This window comes from Myodes glareolus, chromosome 12, assembly GCF_982192425.1.
Source record: "Myodes glareolus chromosome 12, mMyoGla1.1, whole genome shotgun sequence".
Lineage (NCBI taxonomy): Eukaryota > Metazoa > Chordata > Mammalia > Rodentia > Cricetidae > Myodes > Myodes glareolus.
This window is the reverse complement of record NC_142037.1, coordinates 14,999,327-15,025,848: the sequence shown is the minus strand read 5'-3', so window position 1 is coordinate 15,025,848 and position 26,522 is coordinate 14,999,327. Positions and strand designations below refer to the sequence as shown.

At 44.0% G+C, this 26,522-nt stretch overlaps 1 protein-coding gene across 1 annotated transcript; it reads left to right on the top strand.

The window, feature by feature from the left end:
- The first annotated feature begins 4,748 nt into the window (after positions 1 to 4,748).
- Ptgdr (prostaglandin D2 receptor) lies at positions 4,749 to 13,949 on the top strand. Its single transcript, XM_087895875.1, has 2 exons — positions 4,749 to 5,647; positions 11,777 to 13,949. The coding sequence occupies exons 1-2, from the start codon at positions 4,802 to 4,804 to the stop codon at positions 12,008 to 12,010; spliced, it is 1,080 nt and encodes a 359-aa protein (XP_087752001.1). The 5' UTR covers positions 4,749 to 4,801; the 3' UTR covers positions 12,011 to 13,949.
- The last annotated feature ends 12,573 nt before the right edge of the window (positions 13,950 to 26,522 follow it).

Here is a 26,522-nt window from a genome sequence, read left to right as displayed (position 1 = left end):
GCTAATATCACAGACACAGAAGACAGTTGCTTGAATCTTCTTCTAGGGCTCCCTTCAGGTATATGAAATAATGCTGGGTCCCAGACTTGCATTTTCATACAATTTGTATTTATTTCATCTGAACTTTGCTAATAGTTGCACAGATCTTTGCTTTTTAGAATAAGAGTCCCAAATTGTTTAAGACTCTGGAATAGGGTCTTTCGGGGTATGGAAAATAGGAGAAGGCATCGTGTAGTCTTCATCCATTCAGTAATCATTCATTGAGACCCCACTGTGTGCCCAGCTGGGTCACAGAAGACAAATTAAAGGTAGACATAGCCCTTGAGAGACATCACCTAATATACAAACACATACATCATACAGTAAACACTGTGGGCTTTTGACAGAGCCCGAGTGTGGGTAACTTGGATTTGGAACAAGACCAAAGAACTTCCGAGACAAATCGGAAGAGTCTTGAGTCATCAGAAGAGTAAACAAGGACTCAGAGACCTGGCTACAGACAGAGAAATCAAAGCCCATAGTGTAGCTATGAGGCCAAGCTTCCAGCTGTTCAGCAGAGGACTTTACCAGAAGGTTCAAGTCCTGTTTCTTTGTCAGCCCAGCCTCTGTGCCTTCCATTCTCCAGATGTTCATTGCAAAGTAAAGACACTACACACCTTATCCTAATCGCCAGTTCAGAGTCTGCTCAACAGGGAATACAACCAACCTCATCTGCTAACAGCTTCCTTAGAACCAGGACCAAACTGCTTACAGCTCAGTATCCGTGGGGTCCACAGCCTATGACTGGGACAAAATGAATGGTTCAGTCACTGATTGACTCTAATACCCAAAGACAAGTTCCGTTTTCACCCCAATCCTTAAGGTTTAAGGTGGAAATTAAAATTGTATTTTCTTCAAGTACAGTGCCAAACACACAGAGAACCCAATCTAGATTCACACAAGAACATAGAAGGTTAGGAAAATTGGCCAATACTACTCATATCTCAAAATCTCTGGAAAATTTAATTCCTCAATTTGAAAACAAAAAAGTATGTGTATGTAATAGTAGAGATTCTTGCCAAACTAAAGGACTAGTTGTGAAAGGTTGAAATATAAGAGATGAAGACATTATTAAACCACTAACAAATATTGTCAAACTTGCCAAAATGATGTTGGGGCAGACTAGAGCATGTGATATTGACTAACCAAAGAAATATGGGGGTAGCATGTTTCTGACTGGTGGTGCTGTGGCTCCCGAGTTCTGATCAGGTCATGGAAATCTCATGTTCACTGCTTTCTCTCTCACTTTTCAATGTACAAAGTAGAAGGTTAGGACAAACCATAGGATGCCATCCTAGATTCATAATGTATTGTTTATGTGAGCGCAAGCAGTTTAACTGCTCTGTGTCTTATTTTCCTTATCTGAAAATGAATAATGGATGCTTCTGTAGTGTAGTTGGTAAGAATAAAAAATTAACTAATGCAGCTTATAGGGCCTTACAGAGCATGTGCTTAACATTCTATGGGCAGAGCAATTAACTGGGGAAATTTAAACAAATAAATCAACATCTGAAGCACAGAAAGTACCCTCAGAATATTTAGTATACTTGGTTTGGATGTAGAAACATCAGAAGTGTTTTATCTTTTTAGGTGTTTCTAATAAAAAGAAATCTTGTTGTGTGTGCATGATGTTGGCAAGTATACCATGGTGGGCACGTGTCTGGAGGTCAGAGGACAACTTTGTGGGGTCCGTTCTCTCCTTTATGTGGGTTCCACAGATTAAGCCCGTGTTATCAGACTTGTCTTTACCTGTGGAACCATCTTTCCAGGTGTTCCTAAAGCTTGTTCAAGACAAATGATCCTTCATTCCCAAGGAAATTGAGACCTAGAGATGACAGACTTCATCAGGAGCAAAGATGAGACTCAGTCCTCACAGGAAACCTCCCAAGACTTTCCAGGTCACCAGCACTGGACCAGTCACAGGCTCGTGAGAAGAGTGTCTACACGGTCTCCAGTGTGAGATATTTCATTAAACATTCCTAAAATCACCAGAAGCTTGGCCCTGATTACCCTGAGAGCTGATGCAAAAACTTAGACAATGGTAGAGGTCACATGACATGTTTGCCTTCTCTTTCAAGTCAGGGCCTAAGAACCCACCTGGCCCTCACCTATGCCTGGCAGGAGCAGGAGCTGAAAAAAGTACTTGATTCATAAACAAGGGGTAGATTTCCATAGTTCTACAGGGACGTCATTTGATAGGATTTCCTAGGGCCAGGGATTGATGACTCTGAAGTTGAGCTGAGGGCAGAGTGGGCAGTAGCAGAGCAGGCAGGAAAGGCTGCCGGAAACCCAATGGTAAAGGCCTGCAGAACTGGCCAGGAGAAAACATGTACCCGTTTAAGCCTTCAGTCTTTGAAGCACAGCACATGTAAATCACATCAGGGAGCTGCAGCTCATATTTGGAGGTGGCTTTTAAAAAAATCATTCCCACGATTGGGCTTTCTCCCTCTGCCCTGCACCTTTGGAGCAGAGAAAGCTGTAGTTAAGTAGAGGAAGCCACCGAGAACTAAAGTGGGTGTTCTTCAGGAGATGCCAAGCAAGGCCTTTGTCGGCAGGGTTCTTAAACTGAGTTTATTGGGTCTCCTCCAAGTACCACAGTGGGACCTGAGGGCCAGTGTTTCTGAACTTGATATAAATTATGCATCTGATTAGAGAAGAGATCTCAGCCTTCATCAGATTCTCCTGTCGTTGGCCATAGGGCCTCCTTTTCCTCCTGCTCTGTCATACTCAAGTGGGACTTGAGCATGTCTAAGTTCATTATTATTTGCTAGGAGGTAGAGTTGAGAGAGAAGGCACATGACGTAGAGCTAACCCCATATAGGGCCTTCACAGGGTCCATCCACCCTGAAAGGCTTAGAGCAGTGGTTCTCAACCTTCCTAATACTGCAACCCTTTAATTCAGTTCCTCATGTTGTGGTGACCCCCCACAATCATAACATTATTTCTGTTGCTCTATCATAATTTTCTATTTTCCTGTTGTGATGAATCATTCTGTGTCTTCTGATGGTCTCTGGGGATCGGGACCCACAGGTTGAGAACTGCTGGCTTAGAGGTTGTCCAGCACAGACAAGGGCTGACCTCATGCAAGGCCTTCTTAGAGTCAGTGCCCCCTGAGAGACGTAGACTTGCCCAGCAGAGACAAGGCTCTCAAAGTTAGATCTTACTGGCGTTACTCTGTGTCAGGTGCTTTATTGTTATTTTTTCTCAGTCCCACAGCAATCCTATGAAGTCAAAGAATTCCCCCATCCCCCAGATAAGGACACTGAGTCTCTGAGAGGCTGAAGCACTTAAACCAGAATCCTAAAGGCCCTGTGTAATTCTCAAGCTTGAAATCAAGCTGTCCTGAGGCCTGAACCATGGGCCAGGCTTTCATCTGGAGGCAGCTTCTCTGTTCGCCATTCAGATTCCACACATGAAGCTCCGGGCCTGCCCTCTCCCTGACCCTGTCCACCAGAACAGGCAGGGGGCGCTGCAAATGAAGGTCTTCATGCCAAGATGTAATCTATGTGCTTACATAATTTAGCCCAAATAGTCCCTCTAAAATTCCACGCTGGACGCCAGTTTCTGTCCCAAGATATGGAGTGTTAAATAATGAAACCCCAGTTAACACCCTCTCCTGTTTCACTGCCAGAAAGGAAGAAATATTCTCCAGTAGTCACAGGACAGAAGACTGGGAATGCTCTAAAACAAGGCTAATCATATGTTACGGTTTCAAAATTCATGTAAAAATTCTCAGCCACCTATCAGCAACAAAACAAACAAAAACCATTGCTTCCCCAGCACCAATAAAAAGTGTGGCAACTGCATGTACCAAGGACACCCCAGGCACACTCTCTATCTTGGCCTTCCTTCTTCAAAGGCACCAGCCAACCAGGACAGATGCTACTGTTGGAGAAACTGAGTCATCCCAGGTCACACAGCCTGTAACAGCAGACCCAGGACTTGAACCCAGGCCTGATGACAGCGTCAGTGCTCTTAACCATATTCCTGTCCCCCTAGCTACACAGTCAAAGTGATTTCTGCCGCCTGCTCAGTATCACCTCTTGTCTTGGTTGTCCATGGGCAGAAAAAGCTGGACCGGAAATTTTGTCACCCTCTTGGGGAAAGGAGCCATGGAAGGAGACAGGTGGACTCGGCAAACACCTGATGCCTGGCTATCTGCCACTCTCTACCTCTGCCTTGCTAACCAGATCTCCTGCTTTCCAAGTCACGGTTTCCTTACCTCATGGTCATTCCCCACAATTTGTGGGGTTCTAAATGAGATTCAGAACCAAGTTTCAGGAGTGGTGCAAATGTTAGTTATTTAAACTGATTTGAGAAAAGTCGATTGTAGTCCCTTCTCAAACTCCAGGCTTGGTCGGCTGCAGAGTTCATGGCCACCACCAGTTCCTCTGCTTCCCCGCTCCCCACTGACTCCTCCTCAGTTTCCTCTCTGTGTCTGCAGTTCTCAGGCCTCGGGTGCTCACATTCTGGGTAGTTTCCGCGCTCCTTCTGACTCTGGATACAGAGTCTGCCTCTCCTCCCAATCCTGTGCTTTTAGCAGAGCTGCTCCAGCTGGGACACTGACAACAGCGTCCCGCCCTCCTCGAGGGGTGTGACCCGGGAGCTTAGATTGGAGTACGGACTGTGAGCAACACCCAGCCTCCCGCTGGTCTTTCTCTGTTGTACCCTTTCTGTGCCCCAGCGGCGCCCAGAGCGGCCCGGAACTCCTCCGCACCTGGCCTGGGCCACAGCTCCCCTCCAGCCGGACGCTTCAACAGCCATGAACGTGTCCTTCTCTCGCTGCCACGCATCCCCCTGGGTGGAAAATGGCTCCTCCGCGACCATGGGCAGCATGCTCTTCGGCGCCGGGCTGCTGGGCAACCTGCTGGCGCTGGTGCTTCTGGCGCGCTCGGGCCTGGGGTCCTGCGGGTCACGGCCACTGCGCCCACCACCTTCGGTCTTCTACGTACTAGTGTGTGGCTTGACAGTCACCGACTTGCTGGGCAAGTGTCTGGTCAGCCCGGTGGTTCTGGCTGCCTACGCGCAAAACCGGAGCCTACAGGAACTGCTGCCTACCGCGGGCAATCGGTTATGTCAAGCCTTTGCTTTCATCATGTCTTTCTTTGGGCTAGCCTCGACGTTACAGCTGCTGGCTATGGCGCTGGAGTGCTGGCTATCTCTGGGACACCCCTTCTTCTACCAAAGGCACATCACCCTGCGCCGGGGAGTGCTAGTGGCGCCATTAGTGGGAGCCTTCTGCTTGGCTTTCTGCGCGCTTCCCTTTGCCGGCTTTGGGAAGTTTGTGCAGTACTGCCCTGGCACCTGGTGCTTCATCCAGATGGTCCACGAGAAGCGCTCGCTATCGGTTCTCGGTTTTTCTGTGCTCTACGCTAGTCTCATGGCGCTACTGGTCCTAGCTACCGTGCTGTGCAACCTGGGCGCCATGCACAACCTCTATACCATGCACCGGCGCCTGAGGCACCACCCTCGCTGCTGCTCCAGAGACCGCACCCAGCCAGGCTCCAGTCAAGGTGTGGGGTCCCTGCATCCCCTGGAGGAGTTGGACCACCTCCTGCTGCTGGCTCTGATGACAGTGCTGTTCACTATGTGTTCCCTGCCTTTAATTGTGAGTTGTTGGGCAAGGAAGTTCTGGAAACTGGTCTTCTCAGGCCCTGACCAGATGGAAAGGTGGGGTGGGAAGGATGCTGCTGTATAGGAGCTGCATCCAGTGCTGGATGCAGGACAGTTGATTCTGGTCTCAACTCTCCAGGGGAGTGAACCTCCACAGACCTAAGATATGACCCCCCCCCATTTGTAGAGGGAGAAGAGGGAATGTCAGACAAAGGATGTTTCGAAGACAAACGGGTGTTGTCTCCTGAACTCAACAAAACCTTTTCCAAGTGGCAGATGCCCCCTCCTCTCTGCTCCTGTCCAATGAGGTCTCTAGTGAGCCAAAGACTTAGTCCTCTGTTCCCCGACCCCCCGCACCAGCTATGCAATATTTTATTTTGTTAGATCCACCCTTTAATTTAGACGTCTTGGAAAGGGTCTTGTCTGGGAGTCCTCTCTGGACTTTGGCATAGAAGAGAAGGAAAGGGGTTAGTCCATCCTGAGTGGCTTACAGGAGTGAGCAATAAACACAGATTTAGTTCTGAAAAACTCTAGGTTTGTGGCTGCTGCTGTACTGCCCCCCCCGGGGGTGGGGTGGGGGTGGGGTGACAGCAGAGGCAGAGAAGTTGCAGGTGGCCCCTTGTTTCCTTGTCTGTCTTGATGAGTTTTGGTTTTGTCTTGGCCAATGAGATAGCAAAGAATCCCATTAACTTGGGTTCCAAATTCCAAGGAGAAGATGGCAGAGGCTGAATGATGCAGAAGCTGCTGTTCCCAGATTGGCAGTTCCCAGATTGAAAGGAATGACTGTCATCAGTTTGATGACAGACACCAAAAACTTAGAACCCCAATTAAGCTAACCACTACTCCAATTGCTAAAAAGAATTAAATTCTTCATATTAGATATGTACTCTAAAGTTGTACCCAGTCATTGCTATTGCATCTTTAATTTCATCAGTTTCATGTGGCAGCTCATGTTTATCTGGGGATTTGACTCCCTCTTCTGGCTCCAGAGGCACTGGGCACACATGTGGTACACAGACATACATGCAAACACAAGACCCATACACATAGAAAAATAAATAAAAATTGTGGGTTATGTTTGTTTTCTGGTTGTGTTAGTATCTACTGAACATGCATTATTTGGCACATTGGTCTATAAAACCTGAATCACTTATTCTCCAGCCCTTTACCAATAAAAAATAAATTAAAAAAAACTCCAGACCAGTAGTTGGAGCTTACTTATGCTGTGATGAAAGCAAAGAATAGCTAAATCCATGAGAACTGGAAGCAGCATTTGGATGCTTTAATGTGAATAACTCAGAAAACAGTGTAAACCAATGGAACAAACACAGCCTTTGGACACGTCTCTAAGGAGATCCGTATCCCCTTATGGAATTGTGAGATTTAAAGGAACCGATATATTTGAAGACAGTTTGGTAAAGACAATTTGTAAAGTTCCGGATAAGTGTAAGCCAGACAGCATTCCTCTCAGGAACGGTCATTTCCTAGAGAGACTTGGGGATTGCTCAATGGCTGTTGGTCAAGGTCAGGTTTCAGCACTCACTGGCTAAGGGAGTTGTTTATTTACTGGCTGTCCTCTTCTGTTGAGGGATAACTACACTAGTTCTGTGGGGTTGGCAAAGGTTAAAAATACACACACACACACACACACACACACCTATACAAGTACAGACGTGCATTCCATGATGCACACTTCGAGAGCAGAAGGCAAGCTCAGACATTGATCTTTATTTTTTAAGATTTATTTATTTATTAAGTATACAGTGGTCTGCCTGCATATGTCCCTGCAGGCCAGAAGAGGGCAGCATATTCCATTACAGATGGTTGTGAGCCACCATGTGGTTGCTGGGAATTGAACTCAGGACCTTTGGAAGTGTAGCCAGTGCTCTTAACCTCTGAGCCATCTCTCCAGCCCCTCAGACATTGATCTTTACCAGACATTCTGATTGACACAGGGTCTCTTTATTTGCTGGTGTGTATGCCAGACTAGCTGGCCAGCAGTCTGCTATCTTTCTGTGTTCCTGTTGCTGTGATAAACACCAAGACAAAAAGCATTTATTTCAACTTACAGTTCCACATCACAATCAATTGGAGGAAGTCAAGGCAGGAACTTCAGGCAGGAACCTGGAGACAGGCACTAAAGTAGAAACTATGGAGGAGCATTGCTCACTGGCCTGTGCTTCAAGACTTTCTCAACCTGCTTTCTTATATACCTGCCCAGGGGTGGCACCACCCACAAGCAGCTAGGCCTTCCCCTATCAATCACTAATTAAGAAATGCCCCACAGGCTTGCCTACAGCTCCAGGTATTTTCCCAGCTGAGGTTTCCTCTTCTCAGATGAAGTTAACTTCTGTCAGGCTGACAAAAACCCAACCAAGACACCCTGGGAGCACTAGGATTACAGATATACCTTGCCATCAGCTTTATGGGATCTAGAGATTCAAACTTTGATCCCCAAGCTTTCATAGCAGGGCTTTTACCCACTGAGCCAATTCCCTAGCCCACGCTGAGCATTCTTGAGCAGAAAATCCAAAATGCTTCACAATCTAAAATGTTTTGAATGTGAATGCCGTGCTGCAAGTGGAAACTCCCACAGCTGATTTCAAGTGATAGGCTGGAATCCAGACAGTACGCCTGTCTCCGACTACAGCTGTGAAGGGCAAACATCTCATGAAAATGATGGCTGCGGAGGGCTGTGTTCTACAACCGTGTCTTGTGGGATGTACATATTCCACATTCTGGGGGGAAACAAAAACCTATCTAGTCCCAAACAATTTGGAATAGGGGTACGTGTGTGTGTGTGTGTGTGTGTGTGTGTGTGTGTGTGTGTATGCCAGCACCACAGAACCCAGTGCCTCGCCTCAGTATTGTTACTAATTTTAGTTCTCATTTATTATTATTTCCTGGTGACTATAGCAAATTAATCAGGAAGTATAATCTCCTCGGGAGATGGTATGGTAGTCCAAGGCAGCAGTTCTCAAAATTTTTAAGGTCTAGGGACCTCTTAATACCCTTAAAAATTACTAAGGACCCATACAACTTGCATTTAAAAGGATAGTGTCTGAATCTGTATCAATAACATTATATAGTAACCTAGGAGTTGCAGGGTGTTGAGGAAATGGCTTAGTTGGTAAAGTGCTTGTCACACAAGTGTGAGGACCTGAGTTCAAATCCCCAACAACCATGTAAAATACCACCAAGTTGGCCACAGAAACATTTTCTCAATGACTCCTAAACTCATATAAGTACATTCCTTTAAATTAATGACCATTTACATTTAAAAGTATTTTATTTTTAATGATGTGTATATATGGGCACATGGTGCATGCACATGATTTCTGCAGAAGCCAGAAGAGGGCATTGGAACTCTTGAAGCTGGGGTCCCTGGCAGTTGTAGCCCATCCCACATGGGTGCTCGAACTGGACTTGGGTTCTCTGAAGGAGCAGTAAATACTCTTAGCCCCCTGAGCCTTCTCTCCAGCTCCCATGTGGATGCTTTTAATGTAAATTAAGTGAATGTAAAATTGCCAGTTATAGAATAATTTACTTTTAATAACAACTGCAATGGACTAAATAATAATGGCAGATTACTCACCCAGAATTCGTGTGAAGTTCTGGGTTCAATCCAAGCACTGCATAAAAAAATAAGTAAAATAAGAGATAACCTAGTAGAATTGACATGAATAAGTACTGCATAGAAAGAAAATAGTGTAGTCGGGCAAGATGGTCTAGCAGGTAAAGGCGCTTGCTGCCGAGCCCGGTGACCTCAGTTCTAGTTAGTCCTAGAACACATATGATGGAAGGAGAGAACCAGCTCCCACAAATTAGCCTCTGTCTTTCACATGTACGCTATGGTGCCACAATCCTAAACACGCAAAATAAATATATTTTTAGTTTAAAAGGATAAAATGGTTTGTTTTAAACAACTATCATTCATCACCAAATGTTCTTGCATGGTTAGAATTTTGGTTGAAGTTACATTCCATCAAACTCCTCTCTGAGGAGAAAACTAACAAACATAAAACACATCTGTGAACTGTTTGTTTCTAAATTAACCTAAGCTGTGGTCCGCGTCATATATGTATCTGATACCTACCTCATCTGACACACTCTGTAACTCAGTGACATACAAAATGAGAAAAACATCCTGGTGCACGCACAAGTTACAAGGGAAGGATAATAATTAAGGTTAAAGGAGAGTGTAGCAGAGGAAACGGGCAACTCCTAGTTAAGAAAACAATAGGCTGATGTGGGATTCTCCTCTGTATGCTGTGAATATGTTTTATTACCATTGGTTAATAAAGAAGCTGCTTTGGCCTATGGCAGGGCAGAATATAGCCAGGCTGGAAGAGACATAGAGAGAGTGGCTTACTGGTAAGGGTTTGGCATCTACATGGCATCTCTCCTTGACTCCACCTACTCTCTCTATGTCTCTTCCAGCCTGGCTATATTCTGCCCTACCATAGGTCAAAGCAGCTTCTTTACTAACCAATGGTAATAAAACATATTCACAGCATACAGAGTGGAATCTCACATCAATACGCAAGCTAATTAATCAGTGTTTATTATATACCAGACATATTCCTGAAGCTCTCTTCACACCTTCATTCCACCTTCTAAAGAATCCCGGAAAGCTGGCACAACAACCTTTTTTATAAAAACAAGAAAACCACATCTTCCCTGAAGCCACACATCTGAAGAGAGGACACCAACCTGGGTGTGTAGACCTTTAGCCAGTGGCTAGAAGAGGCTCTGAAAATGTGTTCTATTTGAAGTTAATTTGAAGGACAGCATTGTTTGGCTATTTAATCCATTTCCAGGCTTGTAAAATGGAGATAATAACTACTTTTACTCATAAGACTTTTCTAGGGAGAAAATGAAAATTTCAAAAGATATAGAACAATGCCAGGGAGTTGAAGGCTCCAGGTGGTCACCAACCATTGTTACTGCTGTTGGCATTATGAAGCAAAAATGAGGAGAGAGTCCATATATCAGTAACAGATGAGTTCAATGTAAGGCATCTTCCATATGCACTGACTGAAGCAGCCATGACAACTGAAATGTTATAGGAAAGACAGTCAAAAGCTGAGGAGATTGGTTCTAGGAGTGTGCATCTTCTCTAGGAGTTGTTCCTGGGTAGCCTAGAGTACTCTTAGTCACAGTTTCCCCGACTATTATTGGATTTAAGTAGTTTCTGTTCCATTAGCATCAATTTGTTTCATTATGGATTTAGAATCTCAGTAGGCATGGGAAATCTAATGTCAAAAGAAAAGGTATTTGGCCTCAGAATGGTGGTCTGGGGTTGTGCTGATTTAGGCAGTAATGTGACCTAAATGGCAGAGAGAGTCATGATTTGAGGCACTTTGCAGAGCTCTGTGGAAACCACAGAGACCCAAGGTAAGATCAAAGCATAGGAGGTGGCTGGGCACAGGTAAGAAGGTATCTATCTTTGGGCATGCCCCCTCCCCCATCTTATATAGAATCTAGCTTAATAAAAGGAACAATTTATAACTGGTTGGCAGGGGTGCACACTTTTAATTCCAGCACTCAGAAGACATAGACAGGCAGATCTCTGTGAGTTCGAAACCAGGTTGTTCTACAGAGAGAGTTCCAGGGCAGCCAGAGCTATTCAGAGAAACCCTGAAAAAAAAAAAAAGACCAGTTCTTTCATCTGGTTACCTCACGTCTTCTTATCATCATAGTTTCCGTCCTTTTACTTCTGTTCAAAGTTCCATTTCTTGGTGTGTCCATACGTGCAGCAATTACTTCTAAATAAACTAATAAGAGTGGACAGAGAGCTGGAAGCTAAATAAAGCATTCATGTAAGGACACTAGTTAAAGAACCTGTGTGTGGAAGCCTGGTGGTGTCTTCATAATCTGACAGCATCCTGGAGAACCAAGAGCAAAATTCAATTCAGAACAACCTTGAGAGAGTCAGTCAGATGGATGTCCTAGATGACCTAAGTTTACCCACTTCTCAGACTCCTCACCCCCATCTACCGGTTGTCGTGTGAGAACTCCAGGCTAAGATAAGCAAAGTAAGAAAATTCGTTCCTTCCATCAGCCTTCTGTGTCCTTATCTGTGTAATGGTTTGGTTTTTTGTTTGCCTTTCTCCACCAACAGTATCGTGCTTACTATGGAGCCTTTAAACCTGTCCCCAATAACGAAGGAGACTCGGGAGACCTCCAGGCCCTGCGTTTTCTGTCTGTGATTTCAATTGTGGACCCCTGGATTTTCATCATTTTCAGGACTTCAGTATTCCGGATGTTATTTCACAAGATTTTTGTAAGACCTCTGAGCTACAAAAACTGGCACAGCCATTCCTGCCAAAAATCTAAGATGGAATCAGCTTTGTGAGGGCTCTGCAGCTCTGGTAAGAAAGAATGTACCACACACTCAAAGAACCATGATTGGAGAAAAAAAAAAAACGTACAATTTAAATCCTTAAAATCATCTCCCATGGGGAACTGGAGAGATGGCTCAGCATTTAAGAGCATGGACTTCTCATGGATTTGATTCCCAGCACCCATTCAGAGGGCTCAAAACTGTCTGTAGCTCCAGCTCTAGGGGAGTCTGACGCCTCTGGCCTCCATGGGCACCTTCACTCATGTGCATATAACCACACACAAACACAAGCACACACACAGAGAGACACAGACACACATACTATTAAAAATAATAAAAGTAAATTTACAAATATCTCCCATAACTAAAACGTGTATTTTCAGAAGTATCTAATTTAACAATATGTTGTCAATCTGTATCCATAAACCATATTTTGGTCTAGTTTAAAATGTTGTACTAATAACAACAATTCAAATGTGTATGTTATAAACAATGTTAAAAGTGTTACAGCAATGACATCAATTGTTCCAACATTTGTATCTGGTGGCCCTGAATTTTTAGAGACCTATGGATATTTATTTAAATACATTTAATTATGTGGTAGGTATTCTTAAACAAGCCTAGCAACAGCTCACTCACACTATTTTTTCCAGTTAAAACTTATTTTATATCAAATTGCTCTTGTTTTTTTTAATTTTTTTGGTTCTGGTTTTTGTTTGTTTTTGTGAAATGACCTAAGAATAATCTGAATTATAGATGCTGTTCAGAGTAGTGAGTCAGGAAACCAGAGCAGGCCAGGCATTTGGGGAGACCTCAGGGAGCTCACAGGCCTCCGGTGAAGATGTACAACTCTTGTGAACTATGTATGAGGCAAGATGTAACTAAAACCCACACAACTCAAAATGGAAAAAAGAAAACTGATTTTCTGAAGTCTGGTCTCTTGTAGATGGAGGCAGAGATGTCAGTGGGAATCAATAATGTAGGTGTTGATTCTAAATTTTTCAATTTGTGAAAACTCATTGATGGATTCTTTGAAGGAAAGGATCTGTTTCTTGGAAAAACACTGGAGTGTGACTTACCAGAGAGCTATATTATTTACGATTTCAGCTGTGTGAACTCACAGGGCATTTAGCACTATAAGAGGCCCACTCAGGACTAAGCCTCCATGGAGAGATGGCAATGGACTTTACACTTGCCTATCACAGCTTCGTTCTGCTTCTAGAGACAATGAGATGAGGCTCCTATGTGTAGTACTTGCAGAACCAGAGCAAAGCATGGCTCAGAAGGATGCTATGGAACACTTTAATTACACATGAGTTTACACAGGTCAGCAACACTATGGTCAAAAGAGAAAGTGGGGGATGTCCTTGCAGTAGGATTGAAGGGTTCTAAGTCTAGTTCACAACAAGAACTTACACTTCTGTAACATGAGAGAGTTTTCGCATCCCTGTGCATCCTGAACACTCCAACTCTGAGATGGTCTCAAGGTCCCCAGCAGCAGTCGCTTCCAAAGACAAGAGGAGCTTGCATCTTTCCAGCTCAGCAGAAAACCCACTTTTCTCACCTCTGGTTGTTCTGAGCTCTCGGAGATGACATTACTGTGTATGGGTATATATATGTGTGTGTGTGTGTGTGTGTGTGTGTGTGTGTGTGTGTGTGTGTGTGTGTGTGTATGTATGTATGTATATGAATATATCATTGACATACTATATATACATACATATATATGTATATAATAGCAAAACTGTGAAAAAGCCAAATTAGGGATATAGGAAGTTTAATCTGAAAGTATAACACAATGAAAAATACATTTGTTTTTGGTTTGGCTTTCATTTCTATGTTAAATGTGAATGATGCCTTTTTTTTAAGCTGAGGAAGTGCAGCTTTTTTGTGTCCTACTGTCTGCTAGAACAATTTTCCAGATGATGTAATAAAGTCCCAGATGAATAAATAAATGTAATTTTATGATATTTTGTGGAGTAAATTGCTTTTTAAAAAGTAAAAGTCAAACATCTTGTTTTTTTATGAGCAAACAATTTCCAACAGTATGTCAATCTCTATCTATGCAAGTATGAATTTTCCTATTGGCACTTATATTACCTTAAACAAAATTTTCTAGGCTTATCCAAGAGCCTAGTGTTCCTATTTTGTTTACATTAAATGCTGAGAAACTGCTCTGATGAAATCCATGTCCAGTTTCAGTCAACTGTGGGGGGAGCCTCACTGATTTATCATTAACTTATTGTATCATCTACACAGACCTCATGACTAGCAATTGGTTAGGTGCGAGTTACTCATTGTCCACTAGAGGGAGACAAGACTGTAATGGTTGTAACACAACTGGAAATTCTCACTAGTAAATGAGAATGCTGTGCCAAGACACCCCCAGAAGGGCCACTGGGAGCAGATGTTTCCTAAAAACCCTGAAAATAGGTAGACATGCCAACCCCAACTGAAAACTGCAAAGGACACTCAAAGACAGTCCATAGAAGCGGGAACATATAGTTCAGAAACGTAGAAAAACATTTAGTCTAACCAAAGAAATGAAAAGAGTGAATTAAATGATGGAGGACCAAGCAAAAAACATTGTGACTTGCAAAATTCAGAAGATCATTGAAATGTAAAAATTCACAATCCTCCAGTAAGTTTGTAAATTACTACACTCTTTCTTGGTAGCAGCCTTACTAAATGACAAGGAACCGAGAAGATCTAGAGGACCAGTGTTGGCAGAGGTTTCTGTTCTGCCCAGTCCCACAATAAACACAAAGAAACTATATTATTTGCAATACTTTTTGGCCAATAACTTAAGCATATTTCTAGCTAGCTCTTATATCCTAAACTAACCCATCTCCATTAATCTGTGCATCACCACAAGGTCATGGCCTACTTGCAAAGTTTTGGTGGGCTCCAGCAGAGGTGTCTGTCTTCTGAAGCAGCTACATGGCTTCTCCTTGACTCCACCTACTCGATAGATAGATAGATAGATAGATAGATAGATAGATAGATAGATAGACAGACAGACAGATAGATATCTTCCAGCCTGGCTATATTCTGTTAAGTCATTGGCTGAAAGCAGTTCCTTTTTTAACCAATGAAAGCAACACATATACAGAAAAACTTCCTCCGCCAGTATCAGTATTTCCAACCTGGAATTGTGATCCAAAAGAAGAAGTAGAGATACTGCCAGAATTATACTTAAGAAACTGTAGCCTTACTTTATGTAACAAAAAAATAAAACTGTCAGAATAAGGACCAAACAAAACTTCAAATATACCTTAATTTACATGTAATATATTTACTAAGCATATAACTATTTTAAAAGTTTATTTCAACCAACATAAGCATTGAGAAGAAAATTTACCATGTAGCAATAAGTGATAAAAGCAAGATACAAACTACTTTAAGATGTGGCCAATAAATATGTACACACAAAAAAATATACCTTGTAAAAATAAATCAAAGAAACCATGAACCATAGTTGCTCTTGTCCATGGACATTTCCCCATGACTCTTTATGTTTTCTGAGATTTGAGTAAGTATTTCTTTTACATAGAAGTATTTTTGAAAAGATGTCTAGGACTAAACTGAGAAATAAGAGGAAAGGCACCAGGGCTGAGTTTCTGATCTGAAGGACCAGAATCCAGAGGTGTGCAGGCACAAGCAAGGGCGGCCTATCTAGGGCTGGTAGCTTCACTTGGCAGAAGTGTGGGGCTACAGACCTAAACCTGAAGGAGAAGAGACTGAAAGAGTGGCAGGTTTCATACCATGAAGTAATGAGTAGGTCAGCAATAGGGTTTGGTGTTCTGGGAGGCTGGAGTGGGGACAATCTGATGGAGTTGGGGACTCACACAGGAATGTGGACCATGAATGGGGCAGATGGGCATGAGAATAGTTGTGTCAAGCCTGGGATGGTTCTCTGTACCCAGTCTCAGTAGTGGACCCTCGCTCCCAGTTTAGGAAGCAAATGAGTTTAAAATGGCCTGGCCCTGGATTTCCCTGCTATGCATCCCACCTGATCAGAGAAAGGGGCATTTTTATGGGGTGTGTGTGTGTGTGTGTGTGTGTGTGTGTGTGTGTTTTGTTTTACTTGAAGGGGGACACAGAAACTCTGTATGTGAAGGCCTAGAGAAGCCCAGCTGCAAGAGTCCCCTCCAAAGATAAAAATGAGCTAAAGGATCAATCGGTCTGTCCTTCAAATGTGAACAAAAATTAATGTTAGGCACAGCAGAATTCAAGTCATTAAGTGTTAATGGTTCAAAGTTACTGTTTGGCTATAGGATAGACCCAGGAGTGATTACATCACAGCGTGGTGTTTTTTTGAACAAGCAGCATGCCCATCAATATACAAAGAGTATAGAAACATGAGAAATCAAAGTGTTACTACCATCACACATCAGGAATAGGCAGGCAAGAAGGTGCTGGATTCAGACAGCAGGGAGAGAGGAAATAACTGCTCAGTGGCTTAGGAGGCAGAGCTCCTGGGATCCCACGGTGACTCCTTAGGGAATCCCACCATGTGACTGGGGGCTGTGTCCTTCCAGTTCTGTTGCAGTTCACCACTTTCTGTCAGAGTTTCAGTGGTCACATAAACCAGGTAGGAAAACGAGAAACATTCTGTAAATAGCGTTTTTCTCTCCCCTCTACGTTCCTAGTTTTCCTGGACAATAAGTTACAGCTCCTGATTGAGATTACTATAAATTTTAACATACCCTACCCAGCAGGGTTAAGAAAAGCTAATTGTCTTTGTTACTTCTCTGTTGCTGTGATTAAAGACTCTTACTCAAGCAATATTTAAGAAAGAAAAGTTTACTTTCTTTTATAGCTGCAAGAAACTCCATCAAGGGAAGTCAAGAGTGGGAGTTTGAGAGCTGGTTGCACTGTGACTGCAATCAGGGAGTAGATGTTGCTCATGCCCAGGCCATTTCTTCCCTCTTATTCAGTTCATTATGTCAGTCACCCATAGTGAAGTGTGTCTCCCCACTTAACTAGCCAGATCAAAAGAGTCCCTCACAGGTGTGCTCAGAGGCTAACCTAATCTAGTATTGATTTATATAATAGAGCAAATACCCTATAATCTTCCATACATTCCCATGGGTATACCTAGGGATATGTCTCCTAGGTGATTCCAGATGCTGTTGAGTTGACATCACTAACCACCATGCTACTATGAAACTTATTCATTTAGGTGCAGCTAAAGCCTACTTGTCAGGTATTCCTGGAACTCCAGGAAAATAGACATTTTGTAAACATCCTCCATACTCACCAGTCAGGCACACTAGACTGACTTCTCAAAGTGTGGTCCTGACAAGCAATAGAAGCTTCTCCACCTAAAAATTAGTAGGAATGAAAATTCTGGGTCCCACCTTAGATCTACTGAATCTGATCTTGGGACGAGGCCAACCACCTCCTCTGATTGGAACTGCCTTGAAAGAATGACTTTCTCTTCTCAGAATGGAACAAAGCTCTCTTCTAGATGGAGGAAGGCTAAGTTCACAGCTAAATGAGGTTTGGTGATTGGGGCTTCCTCTCCTTGCTTTTCACAATTGCCTAACTGGGTTAAGGACATCATCAAGTCTCATCTATTATTGGTTAAGGGGAACATCCAATTTTTGAGACAACTGAGGATTCAGAAATCAGTCTAGTCCTAGAAACCATCACAAAGCAGGTATCTAGAATTGATTATGTCTCCTAGCGAAGAATGCACAAACCCAAAAGGCTTTGTTTTGTTGTTATCTCTGTGACTGGAGTGCTAAAACTAAGGATAATCAAGCATCATCAAGAAAAACAAGAGATATCTTTTCAGTCAAGCTCATAAAATATCTTGATAGTTTCATACTTAGGATCCAGAAGTAGGAGGCAAAGAGAGATAACTGGAAATGGCTGGGTACTTTGAAACCTCAATAACCAATCCTAGTGATGCACCTCCTCCACAAGGCCACACCTCCTAATCCTTCCCAAACAGTTCCACCAACTGGGACCAAGTATTCAAGCATGTGAGCCTATGGGCCATTCTGATTCAAACCACTACAAAGGTTTAATTTGAAAACAACAAAGCCGCAAATCATAGATAATTTATAATTACCCTAGTACTATACTGAATAGACAATTGAGCAAACAATGAAGCCACTAGCTTGCCTACATCAATTTAGTATCGGTGCAACAGGCCCCACACCTTAGCACAACTGACACGGCAATGAAAGAACCATTCAGTTCTTGAAATCAAGTAAGTAGGCAGCAACACCTGCCAAAATGAGAACAGACATAATCCATCAAAGTCCCATGATTCTGGGAAAGTCTCTAAATGTATTAACCTAGCCTTTTGGCTTCTGTAGTTCTGCTTCTGGATGACAAGTATTGATAATGAGATGTGTCAACCAAGGATGTAATTTTTGTTCTTTTCTTTTTATTATTTATTTTTATTTATTAAAAATTTCCACCTCCTCCATGCCTCTCTTTGCCCTCTCCCTCCCCACATCCTCCTCCCTCTCTAGCCTTTGTTCTTAAAAGTTTACTCTGAGACAGTCTCATGTGACACTGGGACCCCAAACACCAAGTGTAGTTATTGTCTGGCTAATAAAGACTTTTTATTGGTTTGAACCCATGTCCAAGTAGTCTTCTCTGGCATATATCTCACAGTATTTCTAGAGGTCCCAGCAAGATCACCAGAGACCAGACCTGGAGCAACTGGAGGTCTCAGAGCCCCTTGGAGCTGGGAAGAATGTGGTAATCAAGGAATTCCTAGGGGGTGCACAACCTGAGACATTCTAGGATCCCGGGATTTGCTCTGATGTATTGCCGCCTAATGCTTCTGAGGAATCAGACACCTCCACCCCTAAAAGGGAACAAAATCGAAAGTCACCTGGTCTGTCACCTCTAGAGATAAGTCTGGTTAAGGCACTTTCTGTTTAGAACACAAAGGAGAGGCTAGTGGTGGGGATCCATGTCTGGGATTTGGATGAGACTTCAGACTCCTCTGGCTTGTTCAGGAACGTGATTGTGTAGTGGCCACCCCTGGTTGTCTTTACTTTGCATCTCTCTATATGTTTCTGTCAGTTCTGTTGATCGGAGAAAAAGAGATACAATGAAGGAAGAATGAACCTTCTTGGGACCACAGCAGCTGCTGGAATAACACACAATTTTTTTTAGAGTTGTGGTCCACACTAGTCACCCATGCTGTGCTCCCCCTTCTGTAAGGAACTCCTGGCTCCTAGGCAGTTGCTGCTGTTGTTATGGTAATGTTAGCAGCAGGGGCTCCTGAGTGGAATGGAGGGTGATGGCCACAGGCCTAAAGACAGTTTTGTGGTGGGAGATGAATATGCTCTCTGTTTCTGTAATGGAAAACTCTGAACCTTCTGTGAAATCAATTGGCCATCTTTTGGAGCCAGATGGTCCCGCGACATCTGGAACATAGTCAGTGGGAAACTCCAGAAATCCCAACCAGTTTCTTGTATTTACTAGTTGCTTTCTCTGATGTGAAACTCCCAAGCTCCCAGCTTAAAACCTGTACTCTATTGGCTTGTCCAGCTCATGCAGAGAAACCCCTAACCTTTGCCAGTTCTCTCAATCTTGATAGAGGACATTTACTTACCTATCTTGTTCCCTGAGCACAAGCTCGGGACTCTGACTACTTGGTCACTTGCCCCAAGTTGTGTACTTCTCCTCCCACTTCACCCAGCTGCTTGAGCTAAGCAACCAGTGCCCTGGGAAGGAGAAAGTAGTTACCCTTCCTCTTTTGTGGTTTATGTCCTTTATCAATCAGTGATCTTACCCCAACCCTGACCAAGGTAATGAGTGTGATAATCTACTGGCCTGATCTGTCCCTCTAAGAGACAAGTCCAGTCCACTCCCAACCTGCCACCCCCTCCCCTTCCACTGAGTTAAGCAGATCTCCAGCCTCCTCTCAAGCCTGGTCTCTCTCTTTCTGTCCCTCTTCTGAAAACGTAACTACTGCTTCTCTCTCTCTCTCTCTCTCTCTCTCTCTCTCTCTCTCTCTCTCTCTCTCTCTGCTCTCCTCTCCTCTCCTCTCTTCTCCCACTTTCCCCCTTCCCCTTCCCTCTGCCCTCTATAACTCACTAAATAAACTCTATACCCAAACTCTCTATCCGTCTCTCACCCACCACCGCCCAGCAGTAGCCTCAGGTGACCTGCTGCCACCCCCCCCCCCCCGTGGGACTGACCTCCAGTCCCCATGTCTTTATAAATGATAACCATGAGGCTCTAGCAATTTTAGGACTAAAGGCAACTGCTACAAAATAATTGTTTTCATCATATAGTTGGCCCAGATATTAGAAAAGGAACTTCAGAAACTAGAAGGATTTGCCAATATGAACAGGTCCCAATTATTGGAAATTGATCAAAAGGTTCACATGAACCATGAATCTGTAAAAACCCCAAAACAAAACAAAAGATAAAAGAGGCCTCAGAGAGGGAAGCCAGAGACACCAGGAAAGAAAGAAGGGGAAAAAAGGATGCCCCATTCTACATAAATGATTATAAAAAGGGTCCTTGTCCAGGCACTGGGACCCTGGAGAAGGCCAGCGGCCTATCTGTCCAGAAGACTTGTTTCTGCCAAGTGGCTGGCTTGTTTGTGGGCAGTTGCCAATACAACCATGCTAGTAAACAAACTGACTTTGGGACAGGAACTGTTCCCAACAACCTCACAGTCTATAATGGACCTCCTGAGGGGGACCCCAGAGAGGCAAATGTGTAAACGGCCAAATAACACATTATCAAACACTTCTCTTGGGCCAGCCCCATATCTGATTCTACAAAACTTTAGCTATCAGCCCAGCTAGCCTGCTGCCAGACACCGAAAAGAGCCACTCAAAGACATCAGACTCCACCAACCAGATGGGGGAAACAGCAGTGGATGCACATAGGCCCGGTACCAACCTGGGAAAAGGAGATGTGGTCCAGGCCTTGCCCGGCCCCAATCCCTCCTGTTCCGACCAGCAGGAGCTAGCCGCTCAGCTTCTAGCCATTCAGAAACACTCACGACTGTGGAGAAAGATGGACACGAGCCGCTTCAGTTCTCGTCCCAAGCAGAGTCCCAGCCCTGGCTGCTGCTGCCCCTGCTGCTGTGGCTGCTGTACCCTCCACTCCACTCTACGGCTGGCTGGAGACTTCAGCCTCCACCCTGAGGCCACTGCAGCTGAAGTCTACACTTCCTGAACGTGACTGCGACAGACCTGAAGAGGTACTAACTCCATGAGAACAGTTTTGTTCAAGATGGAATCAGGTGTGCTGGAGCTGCAATTGCTACCTTGGACAGGACGATGTAGACCCAGTCCCCAGCGACTACAGCACAAAGGGCTAGCTTCTGATTTTAACTCAGGCACTTCACTGGCAGAAGGGTAAAGCCATCACTATGTACACGAATAGTTGGTATGCATTAGCTACTGCCGGTTTCCACGGGGCCCCCTATAGAGAAGGGGTTCCTTAACTCAGCCCGAAAGGACACAGGAAGAAACTAAGTGGATGAAAAGGAAAGAGGCCAAACAGGAAGGTGGCCAATGACGGTTATTGCCGGACGAGAGCTATACTCTCGGCAGTACTGGAAGATTAAAAAAAAAGAAAAAAAATCCTAGATTTGGGTTGCCTCTCTCCCCGGGGTGACAACGGCCCTGCCTTCATGACCAAAGTTTCCCTAAATCTGGCAAGGGTACTAAGTGTTAATTGAAAACATTGTGCCTAGAGGTCACAAAACTCTGGACAGATAAAGTATAAATGTCCCTGAGACCAGTGGAAACTGGGCCAACCGTCTACCTTTTGCTCTCTTGAGGGCCAGGCGCACCCAGATTGAGACGCTCATAAGGCAAAAATTACTAGCTGTTTCCTCCTCAAGTCCTTACACGCCCTGCCGCAGACCCAGAGGACTGTTCACCAGGCTGAAACCTTGCTTCTGTCTGAGCCTGCCCACAGGTTCCAGCCTGGCGACCCCATGTGAGCAGAAAAGACCCTGACCAATGTGGAAAGGTCCATAACTTGTGATCCTCGCCACCCCTACAGCGGCGGAGGTTCTCAGGGTCACTCTGTAGACCCACTAGAGCAGCTAAAGGAGGCTACAGAGGGGCCATCACCAGATTCTCCACCCCTAAAGGTAACACTGATGCCGTCCCTAGACTTATGGTTTTCCCCTTTGTCTTTTTGCTCTTCCTTGTCGGAATGGCCTCAAAATCCCCATCAGCCGGAACCGGAAAGCCCAAAGCTAATGAGAGCTCCACTTCCAACCCTGACAGCTGTAAATGGTACCAAACTAAGCTCACCCTGGGGCATCTCCAGGGGAAGGATGCCTGTTAATATCACCAAGATGCCCCCACATGGTTCCCCCTATGCAGACAGATCTCTGCATCTTCTGAATTGTTTGCCCTGAAGTATACCCCACTGGTTTTCATCCTTGTGTATGTTACAGCTCAAGGGTTCATCTGTAATGGTGAAGATGGCAGGAACAACCTAAATCTAAATTCTGGGCCTTCCCATGCACAGGGAAAATGCACAGTGAGCCTTCCTCGTTCTCATTTCCTCATTAGTGGGGGCAGGAATCACAGGCCCCACTGCAGTTGAGACTTTAACCCTAGTTATGGGAGATAAAAACATAGAGAATCTCAGTGCTCTAAAAGACATGGACCCAGGCCATCTTGAAGCTTCCCATTTGGAAGCCCAGTGAGATTCTTTAGATGAGGTTGTTCTTCAGAATGAAGACGATTGGACCTCCTCTTTATAAAACAGGGAGGCCTCTGTGTGGTACTGGGAGAAACTCATTGCTTCTGTGTCAACCAGTCAGAGATAAATGGAGAAAGTTTAGCCATGCTCAGAAGTAGCCTTCAGGAGAGAGAAAGGAGATGCCATCTTTATTCTCCTAGTACCCTTGGCTAACTGCTCCTAGCCCTTGTTGCTCAACGACTTAAACAGACAGTAAATTCTGTCAGACTGCTGGTGCTAAGAAGATGATGTACCCCCTCCCCACTCCCGGGCCCAGATGAGCCATGGTTTGGTTCATATCCATAGAATCAGTGTGGGGAACATAACAGACCCTAGACTGTAGCAAAACTGACGCCATGATGAAGTAACCATTCAGGCCTTGAAACACAGCATTAGGGAGTACCACCTGCCAGAAAGAGAACAAAGGCCTGTTGTAATAGAGCAGCGGGCCGGCTGCCTGGCTAGCTTATAGCTGAAATAACCACATGAAATTTGTATTAATTAGATCACTGCCTGGTCCATTATATCTAGTCTCTTCTTGGCTAATTCTTACATCTTAATTCAACTCATATCTAATAATCTGTATGTCACCACAAGGTCATGGCTTATCGGGAAAGATTTAGCATGTCTGACTCTGGCGGACTTCATGGCTGCTCCCTCTGCCTGCCTTCTTCCTCCCAGAATTCTGTCTGTCTACTCCACCCACCTAAAGGCTGCCGTATCAAAAGGCCAAGGCAGCTTCTTTATTCAACCAATGAAAGCAACAAAATACAAAAGGACCTCCTACACCAAAGGTCTACATCAAAGCCCATAGTTCTGGGAAAGTCTTTAAATGTGCCAACCTTGCTTTTGGCTTCTGTAGTTCTGCTTCTGGCCCACTGTTCTTGCTAACTGGGGTGTTTCAAACCAGGATGTATGTTTTTTCTTTTTTTATTGATTTTTATTGAATTCTACATTTTTCTCTGCTCCCATCCCTGCCTCTCCCCTCCCCCTTTCAACCCTCCCCCAAGGTCACCATGCTCCCAATTTACTCAGGAGATCTGTCTTTTTCTACTTCCCATGTACATTAGATCTTTGTATGTCTCTCTTAGGGTACTCTTTGTTGTGTAAGTTCTTTAGGGTTGTGATTTGTAGGCTGGTTTTCTTTGCTTTATGTTTAAAAACCACTTATGAGTGAGTACATGTGATAATTGTCTTTCTGGGTCTGGGTTACCCCACTCAAAATAATGGTTTCTAACTCTATTCATTTACTGCAAAATTCAAGATGCCGGGTTTTTTTCCTGCTGTGTAGTACTCTATTGTGTAAATGTGCCACATTTTTCTTATCCATTCTTCAGTCGAGGGGCATTTAGGTTGTTTCCAGGTTCTGGCTATGACAAACAATGCTGCTATGAACATAGTTGAGCACATGGCCTTGTGGCACAATTGGGCATCCTTTGGATATATACCTAAAAGTGATATTACTAGGTCTTGAGGAAGGTTGTTTCCTAATTTTCTGAGAAATTGCCACACTGGCATTCAATAGAGTTGTACCAGCTTGCATTCCCACCAGCAATGCAGAAGTGTTTCCTTTCACCACAACCTCTCCAGCATAAGTTGTCATCAGTGTTTTTGATCTTGGTCATTCTTACAGGTGTAAGATGGAATCTCAGAGTTGTTTTGATTTTGATTTGCATTTCTCTGATGACTAAGGATGTTGAGCATTTCCTTAAGTGTCTTTCAGCCATTTGAGATTCCTCTATTGAGAGTTCTCTGTTTAGGTCTGTACTCCATTTTTTTTAATTGGATTAATTGTTCTTATGATGACCAATTTTTTGAGTTCTTTGTGTATTTTGGAGATCAGACCTCTGTCTGATGTGGGGTTAGTGAAGATATTTTCCCCTTCTGTAGGCTATCGTTTTGTCTTGTTGACCATGTCCTTTGCTTTACAGAAGCTTTTCAGTTTCAGGAGGTCCCATTTATTAATTGTTTCTCTCAGTGTCTGTGCTGCTGGGGTTCTATTTAGGAAGTGGTCTCCTGTGCCAATGTGTTCAATTGTACTTTCCACTTTCTCTTCTATAAGATTCAGTGTGGCTGGCTTTATGTTGAGGTCTTTGATCCATTTTGTTATGAGTCTGTAAGGACAAGCCTAGATGAGTCTGTAAGGGCAAGTCTAGGACAAGTCCAGGAGAAACGGGACTAGCAGAAATGTGTGCATTGATGCTAAGAGTGACGTAGTAATATAGATAGGCAGACAGGAGTGCTAATCAAAAGTGTGACGAAAGAAAGAGTGAGGTAATGCTGAAGAGTAGTATAAATATGGGGCAGAAACGACCAGAAGACATTCTCAAGATGATCTGCTAGTGAAAGACCCCCGATATTGGAAGACTCTCACTTAAGCCTCGGGATAACGCGACCCCCCCAGTGACTCACGAGAGACCGTCCTTGCTGCAATCACACGAGGTTTAATGACAAAATGACAAGATGACAAGACGGGAACCAGTGCACTGGGGCCGAGACTCATAACCCACGCAGGGGAAGAGTTCGACCCCGAGTGACCGGAAGAAGTAGTTTTTATAGGAAGAAACCACATAGCCCAGTAATCCGAAAGAGGGGGCAGGAAGGATGTCACAGAAGATTCCGAAAATTCCAGTGATGATTACAAAGGGGCAATTCCCTGCCTCTCAAGATCATTCTCAAAGGTCATAATCAGCTAGTTCCTATTCCGGTGATAATTACTAGGGGGTGACAATTATTAGGGGGAATCTCTTTGTCTCTCAAGATTACAATCCACCTTTATCTTCAGCTAGTTCCTGGAACCCTGGAACTGGTTAACCTTAGATTTCTGATTCTTCTCTTTCTGCTAGATTTTTGGCTCTATTTTCCTGTTAGGGGGATCTGGATTTATCCAGTTCTTTCACTAGAGACTCTATTGGAGAGGCTCCAGGGAACCTCTACAACATCGAGAATCAATCAATAAATCAATCACTCAACGAGACACCGAACCAGAGATCTTCCAAGAGCCAGAGAACTAATTCTTGCCTGCGGATCAAGACTTGCTGATCCAGAGGTCTACGTCGAGAACCACAAACCGTCATCAGGTCGTATACCCCAAAGCCTTATTAGATAGTGTTATTCCTTAGGGTCACTTTAAGAACTAACCATGCCCACCCCAGCCATTTCGGACCTCCCTCGCCGCCATCTTTCTCTCTCTTGTGTGTTTGTCTCGGGTCGTGTGTACGTGTGTCTTTGTTTTCTCTATGTTTTTCTTATGTCTCTCTGTTTTTCTCTTCTTTAAGCAATAAATGTCTCCCTCTTCTTTAAATAGTACTATGTCCTGTGAGCCTTTTATCTGCCGTAACCGCCCGCCTGACTCCCCCGGCCACATGGCGCTGCCACCCTGGAGACTAGAAGCTGCTCTGCGAGTCACCCGGGGCATCCCATCATCATATTCTTTTTAAAGAACAATAGATAGAATATAATAATGCTTTGCCTAGGATTTAGAAATATATACTGGCCGAGGAATGCCACCTTGGTGTGATAGGATTGAAGCGGAAGTGAATATGTGCTTGTGTGATAATGTATTTTTGTTTGTGATAGTGATACTTGCTTATTGGCTATGCCAGAATAATTATAAGATCTTGAAGTGCCTATACAATAAACTTAGTTCGGACAAAGCAGAGAACTGCAATCCTGAGTGTCATTTACTTGCAGACCTCCAAGTAAGGCCAGAAGGCCCACTCAGTAGTGCTCGCGACACATTTGAACTTGAGTTTTGTGCACAGTAATAGATATGGGTCTGTTTTCATTCTTCTACATGTTGATATCCAGTTATGCCAGCACC

Coding starts and splice junctions, on each gene's coding strand:
- Ptgdr (XM_087895875.1), top strand. CDS start 4,802: ATGAACGTGTCCTTCTCTCGCTGCCACGCATCCCCCTGGGTGGAAAAT. Junction 5,648..11,776: donor TGTGTTCCCTGCCTTTAATT/GTGAGTTGTTGG, acceptor CTCCACCAACAG/TATCGTGCTTACTATGGAGC.